General features: G+C 37.3%; 2 protein-coding genes across 2 annotated transcripts; both read left to right on the top strand.

The window, feature by feature from the left end:
• Positions 1 to 338: 338 nt before the first annotated feature.
• LOC109236587 (calmodulin) lies at positions 339 to 2,910 on the top strand. The gene is made up of 2 exons (XM_019402783.1): positions 339 to 570; positions 2,187 to 2,910. Exons 1-2 carry the CDS (start codon positions 495 to 497, stop codon positions 2,558 to 2,560), a joined length of 450 nt encoding a protein of 149 aa, XP_019258328.1. The 5' UTR covers positions 339 to 494; the 3' UTR covers positions 2,561 to 2,910.
• A 1,320-nt stretch (positions 2,911 to 4,230) lies between these two features.
• LOC109236586 lies at positions 4,231 to 10,179 on the top strand. Its single transcript, XM_019402782.1, has 2 exons — positions 4,231 to 4,445; positions 7,531 to 10,179. Exons 1-2 carry the CDS (start codon positions 4,439 to 4,441, stop codon positions 9,624 to 9,626), a joined length of 2,103 nt encoding a protein of 700 aa, XP_019258327.1. The 5' UTR covers positions 4,231 to 4,438; the 3' UTR covers positions 9,627 to 10,179.
• Positions 10,180 to 23,492: the final 13,313 nt, after the last annotated feature.

Here is a 23,492-nt window from a genome sequence, read left to right as displayed (position 1 = left end):
TGGTAATCTCTTATATAATGAATTACTGTCAAGTTCTTTAATAAATATAAAAATTTACTAATGCATATCTGTACTCAATAATAGTTTATTAGTTGAATTTTTAGGCCTTTAGCAAATGTGTATTTTGGAAAATTTTTCCAAATTAATTTATATCGAAAATAATAAATGAAGAGTTAAATTTTGAAAAGAAATTTATATGTAGAGTACAGATCCAAGCAGAAATTGAGAATGGGAAAAACTAACAGTGAACATAACTTGTCAATAGAAAATGAGGAGAAATGAAGGGTAAAGCGGGAAAGTCGGATAAATTTATAGGTATTTTCTATTTACATTAATTAGCCCATTGAAAAGTCTAATTTATCGTTGATTATAAAACTCGCCATTTCTTCTCTTTACCCTGAATCCAAGAGGTGAGAAGTTCAAACTTCAAAGACCAATTTTTTTTTTCTCCCTTTGTGTTCTCTGAATCCCAGAAGCTTCTTCTCCCTCTCTCAATGGCGGATCAGCTGACCGATGATCAGATCTCTGAGTTTAAGGAGGCTTTCAGCCTGTTCGATAAGGACGGCGATGGTTCGATTCGATTTCTCTTCTTTATTTTATTGCATTATGTGTAATTTTTTGTTAATATGTTTATCTCCGTACATTTGAGTTCAGATCTGGCGTTGTTGACTTTATGTTTAGTCTCCGTTTGGTTTTCAGATATGATGAATTTAAAAAATTGCCGATTTTCTGTATTTGGTGAAAGAGAAATGTATACAATTGATTTATTTTGCATTTAGGAATGGTATCTCATTTGAGAAAGCAACCGATTAGAGAATATGGAAGATACAAAATTTTGTGTTGAATTTTAAGGTGCAATAATTTACGAGCTAAGAACTATTGGAGATTTGATGGAACAATTTGGAGTTGAAAAATTGCTGATTTTGTGGATTTGGTATAAGTGAAATGTATAACAATTGATTTATTTGGTATATAGGAATGGTTTATCTCCTTTGAGAAAGCAATGATTAGAGAAAATGGAATACTACAAATTTTTTTAATTGAATTTTGAAGAAAAATCTAATTTTGATGGACAAATTTTGGCCTAATTTATTTAGAGAAAAATGGTGAATCTTTGACCTTGTATTGTGGTTGTTAGTAATTGTTTTGGATGTGGGCCAAATTATCTGTCTTTATAGCTACTCTTATTGTGATTTCAACTTGCTTTAAATGGTACTTGTAGTTTCTCTGTCTTTATCATAACTGTGTATGAGCAGATTTGTCTGTATTAATGTAAGCATTTAAAATGGTATTTTTAGACTTAATTAAAACATGATCTTTTCTAGAAATCATCTATCAGAAATAAGATTTTGCGAATAGTGGTCTAAAAATTTGAGCACCTAAGGTGTGGCCTTGCAGTAAATGAACTGGGAGATAACCTTGGAGACTAGCGTTATCCCAGCAGCTTAGGTATTTCTTCCCATAAATACCTAAGCATTGGGAATGAAGTGGAGGTTTGAAGAAATTTAAACCATTTTGCTTTCTAATGTTGTTTCCCAAAATGACCAAATAATTGTCTGTTTTGTGTTCTTATTTTATTTGATTTTATGGATTGATAGGGATGAAGTGGAGGTTTGAAGAAATTTTTTGGTTGGATGAAGAGCTATAGTTTGTATAATGTATATGATGGTGTTTTAATCAGAGTTCCAGCTGTTGTTACATGTATTGACTGTATTTTTTAATCAGTTACCACTTAATAACTGGCTTTGCTTCTGCAACATATTTGGTTCTTGTTTTAGATGTACAAGTAATGTTACTATAGAAATGTCTCCAAATAATGTGTAGCAGAAAGATGCAAATATATTAGAGGATTTATATATATTTCCGGAATTTCTATTATGGTACTTCTTTGTTCTTTTTGAATTTGCTTATCAGATTTACTGTTGATTTTGGGAGATAGCATGGTAAGTGAGATGTATCTTCTAGATTTTGGTATAATATGAAGTCCTTGAAAGGGACATTGGTTTTTGTAGCTGAATTTCTGTGTAGTTCTCCCCTCCCCTGAATTTTGCTGTCTGAGTTATCTGATGTGGTTAACTTTGCATTTTGATTTCTTTTGCAATTATGAACCGAAAAATAATGCAGTCAGAAACAGAGGGTGTTTTGATCCTTCAGGTCTAGTAGGCTAATATTGAAGTTTTGAATAGGTTGCATTACAACTAAGGAGCTTGGGACGGTGATGAGGTCATTGGGACAGAACCCAACTGAAGCTGAGCTCCAGGACATGATAAATGAAGTGGATGCTGATGGTAATGGAACCATTGACTTCCCAGAGTTTTTGAACCTCATGGCCAGGAAGATGAAGGATACAGACTCGGAGGAGGAGCTGAAGGAGGCATTCAGAGTTTTTGACAAGGACCAGAATGGTTTCATTTCTGCTGCTGAGCTCCGTCATGTGATGACCAACCTTGGTGAGAAGCTTACTGATGAAGAAGTTGATGAAATGATTAGGGAGGCCGATGTCGATGGTGATGGACAAATTAACTATGATGAGTTTGTTAAGGTCATGATGGCCAAGTGATTTCCCTCTTCTGCAGTTTACCTTTTTAACACTGAAGAAAGACCAAACATTCATCAGACTGGGTCAGCTTAGGATAATGGTTTCTTTTTATGATTTTATCCGGATAGGTTGTACCTTGGATGAATGGAATGCTCTATTGTTGCAGTGGTTGAATGACTTTGTTTCTCTTATTTGGTTGTCCGTGATGTCTTCTCGAGTCTTGTACCTCGATAAGTTCTCTGTTCATTGTTGGGGTTTTGTTGAACCATGTCTACGGAGACTGTAACTTTTTATTTATTTATTGATGAATGCAGTTCTATAGCTTCTTATACCTTTTGCATTTGTGACATAAATGCAAACTTTTTGAGGCTGGAAATTTGTAAAATCTCATGCTACCATTTACTTTTTTCCCCATGTAGCTTACAAACCGGCAGTTGCTTTATGCAGTACCTTTTATATTCATCTAAAGCTCTTGCAGTTTTTGGTAGCACTGATGTATGTTGGATGATTTGGTTCGGCTGATTTAGTCTGTTGTCACGGCTAAAAAGTAAGGAGAGCGACAAGGCCCAAATCGAAGAAAACTCGCATCATATCTATGTGAATGACCTCTTCATGTGTGTCTCTATGTGAATTAGTTGGCTTGAAGTTCTGTTAGGTACAGCTTACATATTCACGACAGGAAGTCAGCCTTCGGCAGTGGTTTCTGACTGCAGCGTGCCACTGCCACTAACTCTAGTGACAAGGCCAGGGCAAAAAGTATGAGTATCTTAGCACTGGAGAAAATTTTACTGAGAACCGTTGATGGGGTAGGTGCCCGATCAACTTTCATTAATGCAGTCCCTATTTATCAGGAAATAGAATACGTACAAATTTTGTCGGAAGCGATGCTCTGAAATAGCCCATGGATATGCTCTCGTTGTTTGGTTGTTCACCAATTACTGTGTATAACATAGTCTTCCGCAAGTTTCTTAAGTTTTATTCAAAGAATCTGATTCGTTTTCAGCTTGTAAGACATGTTGAAATCTAATCAAATCACTTAGAATGCTCGAGTTATAAGTCGGGTAGGTCTTCTACCAGGTTCTATTAGAGTTGCGAAGATATTGTTAGTTAAAAATGTAGTTATATCAATTAGTGCAACACATGATATACATGAAACGAAAATGGGTTATGGCTCAAAGTCAAATAAGGTCTATTTGAAATAAAATAGTATAGTTTCTATTCGCGATTAAACATTAACTTTTTTAGATAAAATTCATATTCATGCATAACTTTAATTTTTATAATTTCTTTTAATTTCAAATATACAAGCTCACATGTGCCCAAAATAATTCACTGCAATTTGTTATAAGACCACTCTTTACTTGTTTAATGTTTAAAACAAGATATTTTTCTTAAAGAAAAAAAGAAGGATGGTATTTTTGTTTTATTTTTAAGGTGTAGAAGACAAAAAGTTGAAACACTAATTAAAAGAGGCATGTAGTCCAAAGACAAGTCATTATTAGTCAAAATTTCATAAATCTTGACATCTCATAAACTGTAATGTAATGATGCCAAAAATTCACCCGTTGCCGGCTTCCTATAATCATTGTCTCTTCTTACAAGGCAGACATAAACAAAAAAAAGAAAAAAGAAAAAAGAAAGAAAGAATTTCAATACTACTCTAGCTAAAAATAATAAATAAATAGAATTAGATTTTAGTCAGACGATACCGAGGCAATAAGCTTTTAGAGAGAGAGAGAGAGAGAGAGAGAGAGAGAGAGAGAGAGAGAGAGTGCGCGCGTGTTAGTATAGAGAGAGAAAGTTGGGAAATGGGAGAGTTCATCGGAGACTTGGTATGTCTGCTCTGAAGCTGAGGATCTGAGCATAATTTCACTCCAATTTTCCATATTTTTCTCCATAATGGAAGGTATAAATCCTCTCTCCTTTGTTTTCTCTGTAAAACCCTAGAGATTTGGCCACTCTTTTGACTTTGACATTGACTTTCTGGGTTTTACTGAATTAAACTCATAGTGGTTAAGGGTTAACAGCTGATTTCTGAATTGGGGTTTTACTGAATTTTATTTTGGTTAATTGATTGCTGAATTCTTGGATTTTTTGTGGTAAGGGAAATTTGCTCTGATCCTTGGCCGAAAGTTTCTGTCTTTATGTTCTAAGATTGCAGCTTTTGCTTTGTTAAAGTTAATTTAGGATCTTTTTCGAATTGGAGGGGGGAAATAATTCTACCTTCTCTTATTTTTTGTTGACATAAAAGGACAAATAATGGGAAAGAGCAAATGATCTTGCAGTTTTTTCTGGGTTTTAGTCTTTGGAGTTCAAGCAGCCCGTGTTTGATTACGCAACATCTGATGTAAGGAATAAAAGTACTAAATGGAAAAAAGAAAACAGTGCAAGTAGTCATGCTTCAGTTAGATGTATAATGTTGGAGGAACTGAAGGCTTGGAGCTCTCTTTAAATATATTTCTCCTCCCGTCCTTGCTAAGTGCCATAAAAAAGCAGTAATTGTCAACATGTGAGAGAAGAAGAGAAAAACCTCTTACTAAATTAGTGTTATCAAAGGTGAAAAGCGAAAATGCCGTATCTGTTGGGGCTTTTACTGAACAAAAGAAAAAAAATATAATGATGCAATTCAAGAATGATAAGTATAAATTCAAACAATAAATAAAGTATATGGACAAAGGCATTGAAAAAATTATTATCTTAGTGAAATTAGAGCTACGCTCTTCAGGATAGAGCCGATGGTCATGGGACACACATCTTCTAGCTGACTTGTCCTATACTTGTTCATGTTCCTCTCAATCGTCCAATAAATATACCTTTGTCAGCCTCTTGGCTAAGATCAATTGCACTACTGCATACATATGCATTGTGCCCGTCTTGCCCTTTTTCTAAGAGTGAATCTTGGATTCTTAGGTCGGGCTAGGTGTTATTACATTCAATTAAAAGGACAAATTTACTGAGTTACATGCATAGTTATGAATTAACGATTGCTATTTTAGATTATCGTAGTTGATGGTACGAGGCTGCATCATGAATCTCTAATCCTGCCCTTTAAACCCAATGTTTGACTCCCAGTTTTTTATTAACTTAAATCTGAGGTAAAATAAATTATGTTAATTAATTTTGGGGACATGGGTGTTGATTTTTAGAAGTATCTGTTTTATGAAAAAGAAGAATTTTTGCTGTTGTGAGCATCAAAATGAATATTGTCCTAAACATTCTTATGCTCCATGATCTCTTTTTTTGGCCAAACTTTATGGAAGAGATGACTTTTTAAAATTATATTGACATTTTGATAACTTTTATGCATGTTTTATAATGATTTCTTTTATGTTGCTCCCTCCATCCCATTTTATCTTGCCTTGTTTGACAAGCACAAACCACAAAAGTTTAAGAAGAAAGAAAGGCTTTTGAAACTTGTGGTCTAAAACAAGCCATAGATATTTGTCTGGCTATAAATCATCTCATTAAGGGTAAAATTTTAAAGTTAACTTGTTTGAACATATATAAAGATCAAAGATGTCTTTCGTTTTTGGACAAACTAAAAAGGACAACGTGACACATAAATTGGGACAGAGGGAGTAACATTTTAATAACAGTATTGCATGTCTTTGATAATGTTATTTCTTTCTTTCGTACACTTTATCTCATAATGTTGATGAAGCAGCACTTGCATGGTGGTTAATAAGGTAAATTTTGGCCGATACACCTCAGCAAAATGCATCTGGTTACTAATACCATTTGCCGAAACTGTCTTATTTATTCAGTTTTTGACTTGTCTTGATAATAGCACTAAAAAATTGGTGCAAAGGTGTACATCACTTATCATACCTTTCTCGGCCATTTGGCTAAGATCAGGTGTACATTACTTGTTATATGCTGTAGTGCTGGTTTAAATTCTAATGCATAAATGTGATTATGAATGGAAAAAGTTGGAGGAGGACTAGCTTATTTCTTTTCATGGATCTGAATCAAGTCTTCTGGATGGAATACAAAGGGAAGTACGTCCATTATATGGGTCTAAGGGAGTCGCAGTGTAACATCCTTGTTTGTAACCATAATCATGTTCTTCATTACATGTATAGTTCCCTGACCAATTTGAATATTATTTGAAATCTTTCCCAAAAAAGAGTCTGAAACACTATCATCATTTGTTTTTCAACAGACTGTCCATATCCCCAAAGCAGTAATTAGAGCTGAATGCGGATTGGTGAAAGTAGAAAAGCGTGCACTTGAGTGGGAGCTATTACAATTTCATACAATCTTGCTTAGATTTTATTGGAGACTAGTTGGGAGTTAGCCCAGTCTCCATTTGGGAAGCCCAGCTAGGCAGAATAGTAGATAAAATACAGGTATTAGTGGCTGTAGCAATAACAAAGTGGCTTTGAATATCATTAATATGTTTTTTTGCAGCAATTATAGATGATTGCTGAGTTTGACATATCCTTTTTTTAGTTGGTGAAGAAACTAACAGCGATAATGTGTCCTAGGCACCACTGGTCCATTGATATTCTGGTTTAGTTGCTGCTATTATTTTTAGCATGGCAAGGGCCTTAAAAATTCTTAAAAGTCCATGAATTCTCTTTCTATGGTGTAATATCCTCCCTAACATATTATTTTCTTGACAACTGAGGCGCACGGTTCAAAACTTGGTAGATAATGGGCCCATCCATCTACCCTTCTCCACTTAAATATGCTTTTGTCTGCGGGATAGTTCAAACCCGTAATGTGCGTCTAGCCAACATATCACGTGCTGCGCTCTTACCACTAGACCAAAGCTATAGGGGCTCCTCCCTAATGTATTCTTTCTTTTTGAATTGCAAAAAGAGTTCATTGATTCCCCGTTGAGGGGATTGCTTTTGTAGACTTTGAACTTTCATTTATGTTGGTGCAGCAATTTATATTTGAGTTTTCTAAAAAAGAAACACATGTTTAGGATTTCCTGGAACACATCTAATGAGCATCTCTCCTATATCTGGCACTAAATTTGACAGGTGGATCTCCAGATCGGGTATCTTTGGAATCTGGGGCAAAAAAGTCCAGTATATCTTCAGGTGGTAGGATTCAAGATCGCAAAGAGTTTCTCCATAGGTTTGTAGATAGTGAAAGCCTGACCGAAAACCTCAGAACGTGGTATGAAGAAACAGCAGAAAATTCAAATTGCAATGAACCCTCTTTTGATGTCCCTTTTGAGTTGATAGATCTTCAAAAGTTTGATTATGCTTTGGGAGGAGTTCCGCTTCAACAGCTGATTCGTATGCCTAGTGCTATTTATGCCTCAACTTCTGGCGCTACGGAAGCAACTGCTTATCTTGCCCTGGAAGATTTCTTACATGCAAGTGTGAGAGGTTTGTGGGAGGCATTTTGGGGTGAGGATGAAACTTTGCCTTTCTATGTTTCTTCGGTCTACAATTCTAACCTGAGATTCTATCAGGCTGAGAAAGCTATTGCGAAAGGGAGACTTGAAGGTCTTTGTGCCACAGCTGTAATGCTAAAGAACCCAAGGCATCCACAAGGGAAGTGGGATGATATTCTGGAACTAGCTATTCTAAGGCCCGATATTGGAAACCTTGCTACAGTAGAGAAAGACTGTAAGCCTTCTCTCTCAATTTTAGGTGAAGCTTTATTCTTTGCGCTAAGAGTATTGCTTGCGAGAAGCGTCAGCAGATCCAATATTCCTCTCAGTTTGAATTCAGTTTTCGTTCTTTTAGTTGACACTCAATATGGTGGGGTCCTGAAAGTTGAAGGAGATATAAGCAAGTTAGAAATGGATTTGAATGATGTATATGGTTGTGCTGCTGAATGGATAAAGAATAATGCTTTAATTACCATTTCCCCTATTGATAGGATCTGGAACAAGCTTGGGAATGCTAATTGGGGAGATATCGGCGCTTTACAAGCACTTTATGCAACCTTTCACTCGATCACACAATATGCTGGAATGTCAAAGAATTCGGTTGAAGATCTGGCTGCTGATCATAGCGCTCGTCTTCAGGCAAGAAGAATTGAAAGACAATTGGGGGATAGCAACGCAAATGGAAACGGTTTATTTCGCTTCCAGCAGCGTAGTGCTTCACCTGAAATTGTTGAAGTACATGAGGAGGAGTCCTTCAGGTTAGAACCTGACAAGTCCATGAAGCTGGAAGTCGGTTCTATTGTGCTGATAGAAGACTCAAACTGGCAGAAGGGTTATCAGATAAATGAAGTTCTAACAGATGGAGAGATTCTGTATTATATTGCATCTTCTGTTGAAGATCCAGGTACGACTTTATTTTTGTATGTTGGTTCACATCCTTCTCAGCTGGAACCAGCATGGGAAGATATGAAGCTGTGGTATCAAGTTCAGAGGCAGACAAAGGTATTGGGTGTTATGAAGCAAAAGGGGTTGTGGAGCAAGTATCTACCTCAATTGAATGCATCTGGCCGGATAAATCACCCTGGCCAATGCAGGAGACCCAGCTCGGGCGGTAATTGTGATCTCCCGTGGTGTGGAACCCCAGTTTTAGTTACTAGTCCAGTGGGCAGAACAGTTGCTGATATGGTGAGACTTGGCCAATTTGGTACGGATGAAGCTATTAAGTGTTGCCATGACTGCTTATCAGCACTTTCAGCAGCTTCCTCAGCTGGCATTCGGCACGGTGATATCAGGCCTGAGAATGTCATTTATGTTAATTCTGGTGTGAGGCAACCATATTTTGTTCTCATTGGTTGGGGACATGCTATTTTAGAAGAGAGGGACCGTCCTGCAATGAATTTACATTTCTCCTCCACTTATGCCCTTCAAGAAGGGAAACTGTGCTCGGCCTCTGATGCAGAGAGTCTGGTGTACATGCTTTACTTCTGTTCTGGAGGTCAAATGCCAAATTTGGATTCAGTTGAAGGGGCTTTGCAGTGGAGGGAAACCTCTTGGTCAAAAAGGTTGATCCAACAGAATCTTGGAGATATTTCTGCAGTCTTGAAAGCATTCGCAGATTATGTTGACAGCCTCTGCGGAACACCATATCCTATGAATTATGATATCTGGCTTACAAGGTTAAAGAGACATATCCCGGAGGAAGATCATGGGAAGCAGATTGATACCTCGAGTTAGAGATTTTGTTTTCAGCTACGGAAGCCCTGCATCACAAATACTTTGCGTCTCTTGACAGTCTTTCAGGATCTCCAGGATTATAGAGGCCTTCAATAAGACCAATTTATTAGGTCCTCAATGCTGGGTAAGGAATTTGTTTTTGGCGTTTATCAACTTGAACAGTAAATCGACATGCGCTTCCTGCATCTTTGTGATAGTTGAATTTATAGGAGAATCCTTGGTAAATTATAGTCCCTGCGCAATGTCTCTGGAGCATATAGTACTGCTTATCTGTGCATTTATTGGAACCAGGAACCTTTAGGCTATCAGCTTTTGCATTGATGAACAGTTGTTACTGAGATGTTTTTGTTTTCTGGTTAAATGTGATTATTTCTTGTAAAAACAGGAACTTTTGAGATTGCCCTGAGTGAGATGTGTGATTGTTTAGTTTTACGACTTTTAGGTGTAGGACACTGTTCAGGATACTATCCTAAATCTGTACATGGAATATCAGATTCTGGTGTTTTATATGGACCTCCTGGTGGTAGTTGAAATGTTCGATGGTTTATTTTTCCTTCCCGAGTAATTTCTTTGTGCGGAAAGAGCTATATACATTCTCGATTCGGCTGCCAATTTTATGCTTCTAATCGGTTTGTTCTTTTACCTCTCTTGTTTCTTGATTTGCGGTTGAGGTATTTTCATGAAGTGTTATAGTTCTAATTACCATACATAACTATAGTTTGTCTAATTACCATTCGTAGCTAATGTATCAATTTCGTTATCCAGTCACGATAGGTTGTATGCATTCTCTCAAGTATCAATGCATACAGTCGAGCACTGCATACAGTCGCGCAAGATACAGTCATGATAGGTTTGTTGCGTTCGCTCAATTTCGTGGTATCAACGCATAGAATCACGATAGGTTGTATGCGCTCGCTCAATAGACCGTATTTTTCTACTCATAACAAAATACATCGTAGGTACATACTAAGAAGAAAATGAAGACGACTCAGATTTTGCTGTATCAACGCATACATTAACGATTGGTTGTATGCGCTCGCTCAACAGATTGTATTTACAACGAAATCAATGTAGATACATACAAAGAAGAAGAAGCACTCGCTCAACAGACTGTATTTTCTCTCTCATACAACAAAATACGGTATAGGTACATACAAAGAAGAAGAAGACGACGACTCAGATCTATACATACAACATACATTTTTGAGTCACTGAATTGAAAATCTGGGATAAAATTGAATATTTGAATCTTGAATATTGATCTTTGAGAATATTTTTGAGTCTCTTTCAGTCACGATATAATTGTGGAGATGATCGAATGCTATGACGGAGCAAGTTAAAGGCTTTGTCAATTTGCTTCTTCATTAAGCATATTGCTACTTCCTTCTCATAGCCAAGCCAACTGCGCATTTAACCATATTACTGTAGGCAAAAGGGCTTTTGCTGAAATACCTCTGTTTCATATTCCTCTTCCACATATCTCGATTTTCTGCCCTATCTTTCTTCAATTCTCCTTGCGAATTCGTCAATATCTTCATCTTTCTCTTCCCCAAGTTTTGGATGAATAACATAATGTATTCGGGAAACAAATTCTTCGTCTTCATTAGAATCAGAATTGTCTCCCGCATCATGAATGAAACTATCTTCAGCTTCTCATGATCCTAAAACGCCAAAAAATAAAGAACAATCACTGCGAAGCAATGACTATTGTTCATTAGGTCGTTTCTGATGGTCACAAAATTTTAGGCGATTCGGGGCCAGTCACCCGAATTCATGAAGATGGCGTGGACATTAGCACACAAAAAATCAAAAATCGTGCTGAATTCCTATTTTATTGCCTTAAAACGCCAAAAACGAGGAATGATCATAGAGAAACAATGACTATTGTTTATTAGGTCGTTTCTAATGGGCCCACAAAATTTTGAGAGATTCGGGGCCGGTCTCCCGAATTCATGAAGATGGCGTGGACAGAAATCGGAAATCATGCTGAATTCCTGTTTTCTCGCCCTAAAATGCCAAAAAGCCTATAAAACGAGGAACAACCATGGAGAAGCAATGCCTATTGTTCATTAGGTTATTTCTGATGGGCTCAAAAGCTTTTAGGCGATTCGGGGCCGGTCACCCGAATTCTTAAATATGACGTGGACATTAGCACATGAAAAATCAGAAAATGTGCTGAATTCATATTTTATGGCCCTAAAACGCTAAAAAACGAGGAACGATCATGGAGAAGCAATGACTATTATTCATTAGGTCGTTTCTGATGGGCCCATAAAATTTTAGGCGATTCGGGACCAGTCACCCGAATTCATGAAGATGGCGTGGACATTAGCATACGAAAAATCAAAAATCAAACTGAATTCTTGATTTATGGCCCTAAAACGCCAAAAAAAGAGGAACAGTCATGGAGAATCAATGACTATTATTCTTTAGGTCGTTTCTGATGGCCCTAAAAAACTTAGGCGATTCGGGCTGGTTATCCAAATTCATGTGTGGACAACACACGAAAAAATTAAAAATCAAACTGAATTCCTTTTATATGGCCCTAACACGCCAAAAAATGAGGAACAATCATGGAGAAGCAATGACTATTGTTCATTAGGTCATTCTGATGGGGCCACAAAATTTTAGGCGATTTGAGGCCGATCGCCCAAATTCATGAAGATGGTGTGGACATTAGAACACGAATAAATGGAAATCGTGTTGAATTTCTGTTTTACGGTCCTAAAATGCCAAAAAATGAGGAACGGTCATGGCGAAACAATGACTATTATTAATTAGATCACTTCATTATGTAGTTTGATGGGCCAAAATAAAATTTTAGGCGATTCAGAGCCCGTCACCCGAATTGATGAAGGATGATATGGGCATTAGGACATGAAAAATTAGAAATCATCCTGAATTACTGTTTTATAGCTCTAAAACGCTAAAAAAAATGAGGAACGATCATGGCGAAGCGACGACTGTTGTTCATTAGGTCATTTCTGATGGATCCACAAAATTGTAGGCTATTCGGAGTCCGTCACCCAAATTCATGAGGATTCTGTGGATATTAACATACAAAAAATTGGAAATCATCCTGAATTCCTATTTTACGGACCTAAAATACCAAAAAATAAGGAACAATTATAGCGAAACGATGAAATTTTTCATTAGGGTCCGACAAAATTTTAGGCGATTCGGGTCCGATCGCCCGGATGCATGTAGATGGCGTGGGCTATATCACACGAAGATCTGAGAATCGGGTGAAATTCCTGTTTTAGGCCCTAAAACACCAAAACGAGGAACTGTCATGGTGACGCGATAACTATTGGTCCACGGGTCGTTTTTGATGTGCCGGTAAAATTTTAGGCAATTCGATTCCGGTTACCCGGATGCATGCAGATGGTGTAACTATAGAACATGAAAATTTGAGAATCGGGAGAAAATCCTTTTTTATAGTCCTAAAACGTCAAAAAACGAGGTAACGTTCATGGAACGATCTAGGGTCATGGGCTATCTAACAATCCTGTTGTATTCTTCAAGTGAATTGACTAATTAATTTACCTGATTTATTGGTTGACGTGGTTAATATTGCTCATAAGAATCTGTCGATCTCCTACTCGCCTATTCAAGCTAACCCTTGCTCATAAGAATCTGTGTCGATCTCCTACTCGCCTATTCATGCTGACCCAATACCTATATGTCTATAGAGTAGAATCAACAAGAATGCATTTATAATTTCCGTATAATAACCAAGCAAGGCAATTAGTATATGCCTATCCTAACCGCGAATCCATTCCCCGATGCCCGGATTTAAGAAGTTCTCCATTCAATCCTATGTGCAATCTAGAATTATCACTTTCGTGTTCAACTTTAGATTCGTAGATAGTATTTAACTGGTGATCAAACAATCAAATAATTAAGCACATGATTGAATAAATAAACTAACACGATAAATCAAGAAATCAAAATCAATATCCGAATAACAATAGTCATCAAAGAACCACGATCCTAGAACGTGAAGTTTAGCTCCACATAGACATGGTAACCAAACAACAAATCATACAAAGAACATAAAAATACTAAGCTTGGTAGAAGAAAGATGAAACTCGACCTCCGCGGCGGCTCTGTGCTCTCCCTTGGTCAAAAGTTTCTCTAAAAAACGTTCTCTCCCTCCCAAACAGGTTTATGATCCCTTTTATATAGGTTAGAACCATTTAGGGCCAAAATAACCTTGTCCCACGCGAAGTAGGACAATTTTCCGTCAGCCAGCGCCCAGGGTAGTGTGGGGAGCTAGCCCTGGCGCTGGATCCAGTGGCCTTTGACGTTCCTCTTTCAAATTTTGTTTTGAATTGTAACTCCACTTTGGGGGACAAACACCAAAGAGTGTCCCCCCCTTTGTCTCCTATTTTTCTATTTTTTTTTATTTTCTTTCTTTTCTTCGGCAGTTTATTTAATTTTGCTCCACATCTTTTCATCTTCACATCACTTTATTCTTACACAGTTAAAATATAATATTAAGTATAAAATAATATAATTAATACTCAAAAGACGATTAAAAGTACTAGAATGTGAGGCAACAATGGTTAAATATATGCATTTTTACCTGAACATCACCACCCCACACTTAAACTCTTGCTCGTCCTCGAGTCAACCAATAGTTCATACTATTCTTGAGCACTTTATATTTATACATTTGAAGCACATTACACCAATGACCATGGTTGATAACAACAATTAAGGTAGAGCATATGCAATCACATACACTTCCCTTTTACTTATTCCATTCTTCAAAAGAAATATTCACAACGAAAACAACATGTTCATAACAATCCTAGCCTCTAAAAACCGACTCAATATCCCAATGTAAGAAGTCCAATAACGTTACCTATCCCCTGTGAAATCATGTGCCCTCACAACAAAAACGAGAGTAAGTTGAATCCACACATTTATATCAAATGCTCAACTATAGTTTAAGGACTAACACATATATAAAAGAAATATCTCACTCTCACAAAGAAGTCACATGCATGCAATTGGTACCGTAGGCTTGCCCATAATATAAATCTCTACTAATGTAGGCCCGTTCGATCTAAAGTCAATTAGAACTTTTCATGGTTGTAATGTGGCTAAGGGACGGGTATGATATATTTAGGAATAATGGCTCACCCTCCTAAGCACTTTAACAAATCACAAAATTAACTTTAAGCAGAAATTCTTCAATCCCAACTTCAATTTCACAAACAATATCCTTAGGTCGTTTTTGATGGGATGACAAAAATTTAGGCGTTCCGGGTCCGGGCGCCCGAGCCCATGCAGGAGGTGTGGGCTATAGCACACGAAAATCTTGAAATCAGATGGAATTCAAGTTATATGGGCCTAAAATGCCAAAAAAGAGTAACGGTCATGATGATGCGATGACTATTGTTCCTTAGGTCGTTTTTTATGGGCCTGCAAAATTTTAGAGCCATAAAAGGGTAAATCAAGGGAAAAACAGATTTTTATGATATCAATGTAATGAAAATAATCTAGGGTCATGGGCTATGCAACAACCCTATTGTATTCTTCAAGTGAATTGACTAATTAATTTATCTGATTTATTGGTTGACGGAGTTAATGTTGCTCATACAAATCTATTGATCTCCTACTCGCCTATTCTAGCTAACCCAACAACCTATATGTCTATAGAGTTAGAATCAACATGAATGAATTTATAATTCTCGTATAATAACCAAGCAAGACAACTAGTATATGGCTATCCTAACCGCGAATCCATTCCCCGATGCCCGTGTTTAATAACTTGCTCTACTCAATCCTATGTGCAATCTAGAATTCTCAGTTTCGAGTTCAACTCTAGATTCGTAGATAGTATTTAATTGGTGATCAAACAATTAAATAATTAAGCGCAGACTTGAATAAGTAAACTAATACAATAAATCAAGAAATCAAAATCAATATCCGAATAACAATAGTCATGAAAGAACTACAACCCTAGAACGTGAAGTAGCTTCACATAGACATGGTAACCAAACAACAAATCATACAAAGAACCATAAAAACATACTAAGTTTGGTAGAGGAAAGATGAACCCCGGCCTCCACGGCGGCTCTGTGCTCTCCCTTTGTCAAAGTTCCTCTAAAAAATGTTCTCTCCCTCCAAATTAGGTTTAGGACCCCTTTTATACGAATTGAGACCATGTAGGAAAGAAATAACCTTCTCTGGCGCGAACTAGGACAATTTTCCGTGACCCAGCGCCCAAGGTAGTGTGGGCGCTGGATCCACTAGCCTTTGACGTTCCTCTTTCAATTTTTGTTTTGAATATTACTAACTCTTATCTCTTTTTGTCTTCCACTTGTGGGACAAACACCAAAGCTTATCCCCCTTTGTCTTCTCTTTTTATTTTTTTATTTTTTTTCTTTTTTTTTCGTATTTTATTCAATTTTGCTCCACATCTCTTCATCTTTATATTGTTTTGTCCCTACACTGTTAAAATTTAGTATTAAGCATAAAATAATATAATTAATACTCAAAAGATGATTAAAAGTACTAGAATGTGAGGCAACAATGATTAAATATATGCATTTTTTAGCCAAACATCATCACCCCACACTTAAACTCTTGCTCGTCCTCGAGTCAACCAACAATTCACACTATTCTTGGGACTTTACATTCACACATTTGAAGCACATTACACCAATGACCATGTTTGATAGCAACAATTAAGGTAGAGAAAATGCAATCACATACACTTCCCTTTTACTTATTCCATTATTCAAAAGAAATATTCACAACGAAAACAACATGGTCATAACAATCCTAACCTCTAAAAACCGACTCAATATCACAATGCACTCATGTCTTGATCATCCAACATCACAGAGATGTCTAATAACGTTACCTATCCCTCGTGAAATCATGTGCCCTCACAACAAGAACAATAGAGTAAGTTGAATCCACACGTTCAAATCAAATGCTCAACTATAGTTTAAGGACTAACATGTATATAAAAGAAATATCTCACTGTCACAAAAAAAGTCACATGCATGCAATTGGTACCTTATGCTTGCCCATAATGTAAATCTCTACTAATGTAGGCTCGCTCGATCTAAAATCAATAAGGACTTTTTCATGGTTGTAATGTGAGTTAAGGGACGGGTAGGATATATTAGGAATAGTGGCTCACCCTCCTAAGCACTTTAACACATCACAAAATTAACTTTAAGCACAAATTCTTCAATCCCAACTTCAATTTCACAAATAATATCACCCCTAACAACGTTCCCTCTTTCTTTAAGCACTACCTTAGTTTATACCACACTAGCAAGAACAACATATACATTTATTCGTCCACATTTTTCTTTTCTTTTTCTTCTCTTGTTTTTTTTTTCAATAAAAATTTCCTCTTCTTCTATAATTTTCGCTAATGGTGTATTACATTACAAATAGGTGCAACTTTCTTTCTTTCATTGGTTCCACTCAAAAGCCAACCACGCTCCCTCCTTACTTCTTCTAGCGCTCATTTTACAATTAAAGTGCTTTAAGAGGTAAAAAGATTAAAATAATGTCAATAAAGAACAAAAGGGTATAGACTTGTAGAGTGGGTGACAAAAGTCTGTAGGCTCAAAAGGGTTAACTAGGGATATATTTTATTTGAGATAAGCAATTAAGCTAAAAAAGATCAAACAAAGCCTAAAATCATTTTTCAAACCGAGCATCACCTAGAATTTTGCTTCAACTCACATACCGGGCATGTTCTAGACACAAGTACAACACATAAAATATACAAAAAGCTCACTAGGTTCGGGCGCCACGGGACCCCTGCAGGAGGCATGGGCTATAGCACACGAAAATTTAAAAATCAGGCGAAATTCCAGTTTTATGGCCCTAAAACACCAAAAATCGAGTAACGATCATGACAAGGTGGTGACTATTGCTCCTTAGGTCGCTTTAGATAGGCCGGAAAATTTTTAGGCGATACGGATCTGGGCGCCCAGGCGCTTGCAAGAGGCGTGAGCTATAGCACATGAAAACTTGGGAATCAGACGAAATTTAAATTTATGGCACTGAAACGTCAAAAATGAGTGATAGTCATGGAGAGGCGCGGACTATTGTTCCTTAGTTCGTTTTCATTGGACGCAAAAATTTTAGGCTATCCAGGTCTGGACGCCCAGGCCTGTGCAGTTGGCGTGGGCTATAGCACCAGAAATTTGTGAATCGGGCGGAATTCCAATTTTAGGGCCCTAAAACACCAAAAAACGAGTAACGGTCATGGTGAGACAATGACTATTGTTCCTTAGGTTATTTTAATGGGCCGAAAAAAGTTTAGGCGATCCTGGTGCGGGCATTCGGGCCCATGCAGGAGGCGTAAGCTATAGCATACGAAAACTTGGGAATTAGGTGAAATTCCAATTTTATGGCCCTAAAATGAAAAAATTGAGTGACGATCATGGATTGGCGAGAACTATTGTTCCTTAGTTCGTTTTTGATGTGCTGGAATTTTTTTAGGTGATCCATGTCCGGGCGCCCAGGCCCGTGCAGTAGGCGTGGGCTATAATACCCGAAAATCTGTGAATCGGGTGTAATTCAAGTTTTATGGCCCTAAAACGCCGAAAAAGAGTAACGGACATAGCGAAGCGGTGACTATTGTTCCTTAGGTCATTTTTGATAGGCTGACAAAAATTTAGGCGATTCGGGTGCGAGCGCCTGAGCCCATGCAGGAGGTGTGGGCTATAACATACGAAAATCTGGGAATAAGACGGAATTCAAGTTTTATGATCCTAAAACGCCAAAAAACGAGTAACGGTCGTGGCAAAGAGGTGAATATTGTTCCTTAGGTCATTTTTTGATGGGCCGGCAAAATTTTAGGGCCATAAAAGGGAAAAGCAGGGGAAAGCAGATTTTTATGATATCATTGTAACGAAAACGATCTAGGGTCATGGGCTACCTAACAATCCTATTGTATTCTTCAAGTGAATTGATTAATTAATTTATCTGACTTATTGGTTGACGGGGTTATTATTGCTCATAAGAATCTATCGATCTCCTACTCGCCTGTTCAAGCTAACCCAACACCTATATGCATTTATGATTCCCGTATAATAACCAAGCAAGGCATTTAGTATATGTCTATCCTAACCGCGAATCCATTCCCCGATTCCCGGGTTTAAGAAGTTGCTCTACTCAATCCTATGTGCAATATAGAATTCTCACTTTCGAGTTCAACTCTAGATCGTAGATAGTATTTAATTGGTGATCAAACAATCAATTAATTAAGCGCATGATTGAATAAATAAACTAATACGATGAATCAAGAAATCATAATTACTATCCAAATAACAATAGTCATGAAAGAACCAGAACCTTAGAATGTGAAGTTTAGCTCTACATAGACATGGTAACCAAACAACAAATCATATAAAGAACCATAAAAAATACTAAGTTTGGTAGAAGAAAGATGAAACCCGGCCTCCACGGCGGCTCTGTTCCCTTGGTCAAAAGTTCTTTTGAAAAACCTTCTCTCCCGCCAAAATAGATTTAGGACCCCTTTTATACGAGTTGAGACCGTGTAGAGCCGAAATAACCTTGTCACGTGCGAACTAGGACAATTTTCCGTCACCTAGCGCCTAGGGTAGCGTAGGGCGCTAGCCCTGGCGCTGCTTCCATTAGCCTTTGACGTTCCTCTTTCAATTTTTGTTTGAATTGTAACTCTTATCTCTTTTTATCTTCCACTTAGAGGGGACAAACACCAAAGGGTGTCGCCCTTTGTCTCATCTTTTTATTTTATTATATTTCTTTTTATTTCCTTTCTTTTTCTTCCGCGTTTTATTCAATTTTGCTCCACTTCTCTTCATCTTCACATCGCTTTATTTCTACATGTTTAATATATAATATTAAGCATAAATAATCTAATTAATACTCAAAAGACGATTAAAAGTACTAGAATGTGAGGCAACAATGGTTAAATATATACACTTTTTAGCCGAACATCACCCGGATCGCCTAAAATTATGCCGACCCATAAAAAAGGACATAAGGAACAATAATCACCATCTTTCCATGACCGTTACTTGTTTTTTTTGCGTTTTAGGTCCATAAAACTGGAATTACACCCGATTCGCAAATTTTCATGTGCTATAGCCCACGCCTCTTGCATGGGTTCGCGCCCGGATCGCCAAAAAATTTTCCCGCCCGTCAAAATCGTCTTAAGGAACAATAGTAACTGTATCGCCATGACCGTTACTCATTTTTTTGTATTTTAGGGCCATAAAACTGGAATTCCGCTTGATTCCTAGATTTTCATATGTTGTAGCCCACGCCTTCCACACGTGCCCGGGCCCCCAAACCTGGATCGCCTAAAATTTATTCAGGAAATCAAAGATGACCTAAGGAACCATAGTCACCGCCCCTCCATGACCATTCCTTATTTTTAGCATTTTACGGTCATAAAACTGGTGCTATACGACTTCCACATGGGCCCGGGCCCCCGGACTCGGATCGCCTAAATTTTTTTTGGGCCATAAACAATGACTTAAGGTACCATAGTCACCGCCCCTCCATGACAGTTCCTCGTTTTTTGGCCTTTTACGATCGTAAAACTAGAATTTCTGCCCGATTCTCAGATTTTCATGTGCTATTGTCGACACCTTCCGCATGGGCCCGGGTCCTCGGATCTGGATCGCCTAAAATTTTTTCGGGCCATCAAAAATGACCTAAGGAACCATAGTCACTGCCCAACCATGACCTGTCCTCATTTTTAGCGTTTTACGGCCATAAAATTAGAATTCTGCTCGATTAACAGATTTTCGTGTGGTATACCCCTTCCGCATGGGCCCGGGCCCCCGGACCCGGATCGCCTAAAATTTTTTTGGGCTATCAAAAATGACCTAAGGAACCATAGTCACCGCCCTTTCATGACCGTTCCTCGTTTTTTGGCATTTTACGACCATAAAACTAGAATCCCGCTCGATTTTCAGATTTTCGTGTGCATACCCTATGCCTCCAGCATGGGCTTGGCCACTTGGACTCGGATTGCCTAAATATTGCCGACGCATAAAAAATTATCTAAGGAACTATAGTCATCGACTCGCCATGACCGTTACTAGTTTCTCGGCATTTTAGGGCCATAAAACTGAAATTTTGTCCGATTCCCTGATTTTCTTGTGCTATAGCCCATGCCTTCTGCGCGGGCCCAGGCACGGGCCTCCAGACCCGGATCGCCTAAAATTTTTCCGAGCCATTAAAACGGCCTTAAGTACTATAGTCACCGCCCTACCTAGACTTGTCACGACCCAAATTCATGTGACCGGCACCCGACACACTATCCGACCTGAGCAAACCAACCCATATGATGCACCCAAACCATATGCATGAAAACCAATTTAACTGCGGAAGATCTTTGATTTTTTTATTTATATTATTCAAGTTAAATAATGGAACAATTTTCCAATTCAAAATCATATATGAAGCCTCTCATAATCATAACAATGAGACTAAGTAAAACAAATATCTTTTCATGTATGTCGCGTACAATACCATTACTATAACTTTTCACAACTATCTATGGAGCCTCTATACCAAGGAATAAATCTAAACACTTTGGCTAATACCCAAGTAGCATAAATTAAAAAAATAACGTGATAGCTACCACGAAATAGCAGTGGTGCCTCACCATATACCTCAGGAAGAGAGTCATCCTAGCCTTGTCCATATATCATACCTCATCCTGAAACATGTAAAGTAAGTGGGGCCCTGGAGGGGGCCCCCTAAGGGCTGAGTACACCACAGCAGTACTCAATAAGTGTCATAGACTCTCTTTGACTCAAGTTACCGGGATACGATTTTACAAAACTTATGCAACCAACATTGGACATAAAATGATAAACAGTTATATAAATCACACTCTTTATCATTTTAAATAAAAGACAAGTGAAATGTAAGCCAAGGTATAAAGTTTTAGAACGTCTCTATCAACCCAAGATTTTTAATAGAAATCATATAAAATCATTTCAATTCATTAAGTCAATCATGTAAACTAATTTCAACCTCCTTAAGTCAATCATATAAAACCATTTCAATCTCATTAAGTCATTGAAATTATTTTCGGCTCCTTAGTCCTTAACATAGGAAAGCTCTCTTTTACCGTTCACCGGGAATACTATACCGGCACCGACATAATGAACAACTACTAGGTGATCATCCTAGCAACAAGTATTTGACCCTACTTTTCTTGGCGGCTTCGCATAGTGCCGTACGAGTCGACTTAACCTCATTACTTTAAGTAGTAATCAAAGGACCTATTTTTATCAAATCATGATTTTCATAGCCAATCCAAACCATTGGAACAAAATCAAATGAATAACCTTTTTCATGTTGAAGCCTTTAGCAATTAACATCAATCTAAAGATACAAGTACTTCCTTTGTTGAAATTTCAAAAGACAAACTTTTTCATGAAAACATATCTTTAGCACTCGAGCATTTTATACTCTTATAAACAAATAAGTTTTGATAAAACTTATAAGAATTTCCTTAAGTGTCATTTTGCTAACAAGTTTTGAAAACAAGATTTTTATAAAATTACATGGCACTACATAAGCAACAATTTAGAATAACATGGTGACATCTTTCCATCTTGTCCCCACAAGTACGGATGCACATTTACAAATAATATAATGTATCAACTTAAGACATGCTTTTAAAGAGAATCCCTCAAGAAGAGTAAGTCTTAATTAACTTACCTCAACCTTCAAGCTCCAAAAATACTACAATACTCTAATTGATTAAAATGCCCAAATATTTTCCATAATTCAGCATCTACCATTAGATATCCAACTGCATCACAACAAATACGAAAAGATTCATAAAAATCCATTTAGGCTTCACAATTCGACAACAAGACTTCAACCATCCCAAATTATCCAATAGGGTCACCCATTAGCCTATTCAATTCCATTCCTATCATTTAATACTCATTTGGAGTCATTAATAATACTACGTTAATTACCCAACATCATCAAGTCACTATTCATTGTCTTCTCTAACAAAAACCTAGGTTCAAGAACACCCATTTCAAGAACTAGTGTTGCATCTCTTCCAAATGGTGATCCCCTATTCAATTCGTTCATCAATTAAGTTATCAAGTCTATTGAAATCATTAGAAACTCAATCAATTCCATTTATATCAATTCATCACTATTCATCTTCTTATTTGCCCAAAATATCATTTTGAAGACCCACCCTTAGGGTTCATACAATATCCCCTTACAACTTCAAATAAAACTCATAATCATACTACCCATACTCCAATATGACATATATTTAAAGCTCAAGTGAAGGGATACCCCTTGGCGGAAGAATCTCACTTTTCCTCTTTTTGATGTTCTTGAAGATTCAATCCATTTCCTATGGAATTGATCCATAAGAGTGTTAGTGTTATCAATAAATGATGTAATATAACCATCCTTGTACAAAAATAACTTACCTTGAAGTGTATCCATGGTGGAAGAGCTCCTCCTTCTCTCTAGAAATCAATTCCAAGTTGAAGAACTAACTTTTTCTCTCTATAAACCCCTTGTTTCAGACCCTTTAAAATGGCCTCTAAAGATGCGTCTCCTTACGTAGCCTACGCATAAAACCTACATAAGAGACCTTTCCCTTGGCCAAAATATGAAATTGGCTACGCAGGTTGCGTAGCCTGCTGCGTAACTGCACTACCACCTTCTAGTAAAAAACTCATAACTCATTGTAGAATACCCAAATGACGAACAGTTTGAAGCATAGAAACTAGACACATAGACCTTTCATTTGATAGGCATACACCATATAAAACTTCAAATCTTGAGATTTATGCTCGTTTGAAGTTAAGTCTTGTGCGAACTCACTTGAAA

The sequence above is a fragment of the Nicotiana attenuata genome, unplaced genomic scaffold (assembly GCF_001879085.1).
Source record: "Nicotiana attenuata strain UT unplaced genomic scaffold, NIATTr2, whole genome shotgun sequence".
Lineage (NCBI taxonomy): Eukaryota > Viridiplantae > Streptophyta > Magnoliopsida > Solanales > Solanaceae > Nicotiana > Nicotiana attenuata.
The sequence above is the reverse complement of the archived record's forward strand: the minus strand, read 5'-3'. Positions and strand labels throughout refer to the sequence as shown.

What these genes read in the sequence shown, in the direction of transcription:
- LOC109236587 (XM_019402783.1), top strand. Translation starts at nt 495, where the DNA reads ATGGCGGATCAGCTGACCGATGATCAGATCTCTGAGTTTAAGGAGGCT. An exon ending in GTTCGATAAGGACGGCGATG is followed by an intron (nt 571 to 2,186) that starts GTTCGATTCGAT and finishes AGTTTTGAATAG; the next exon opens with GTTGCATTACAACTAAGGAG.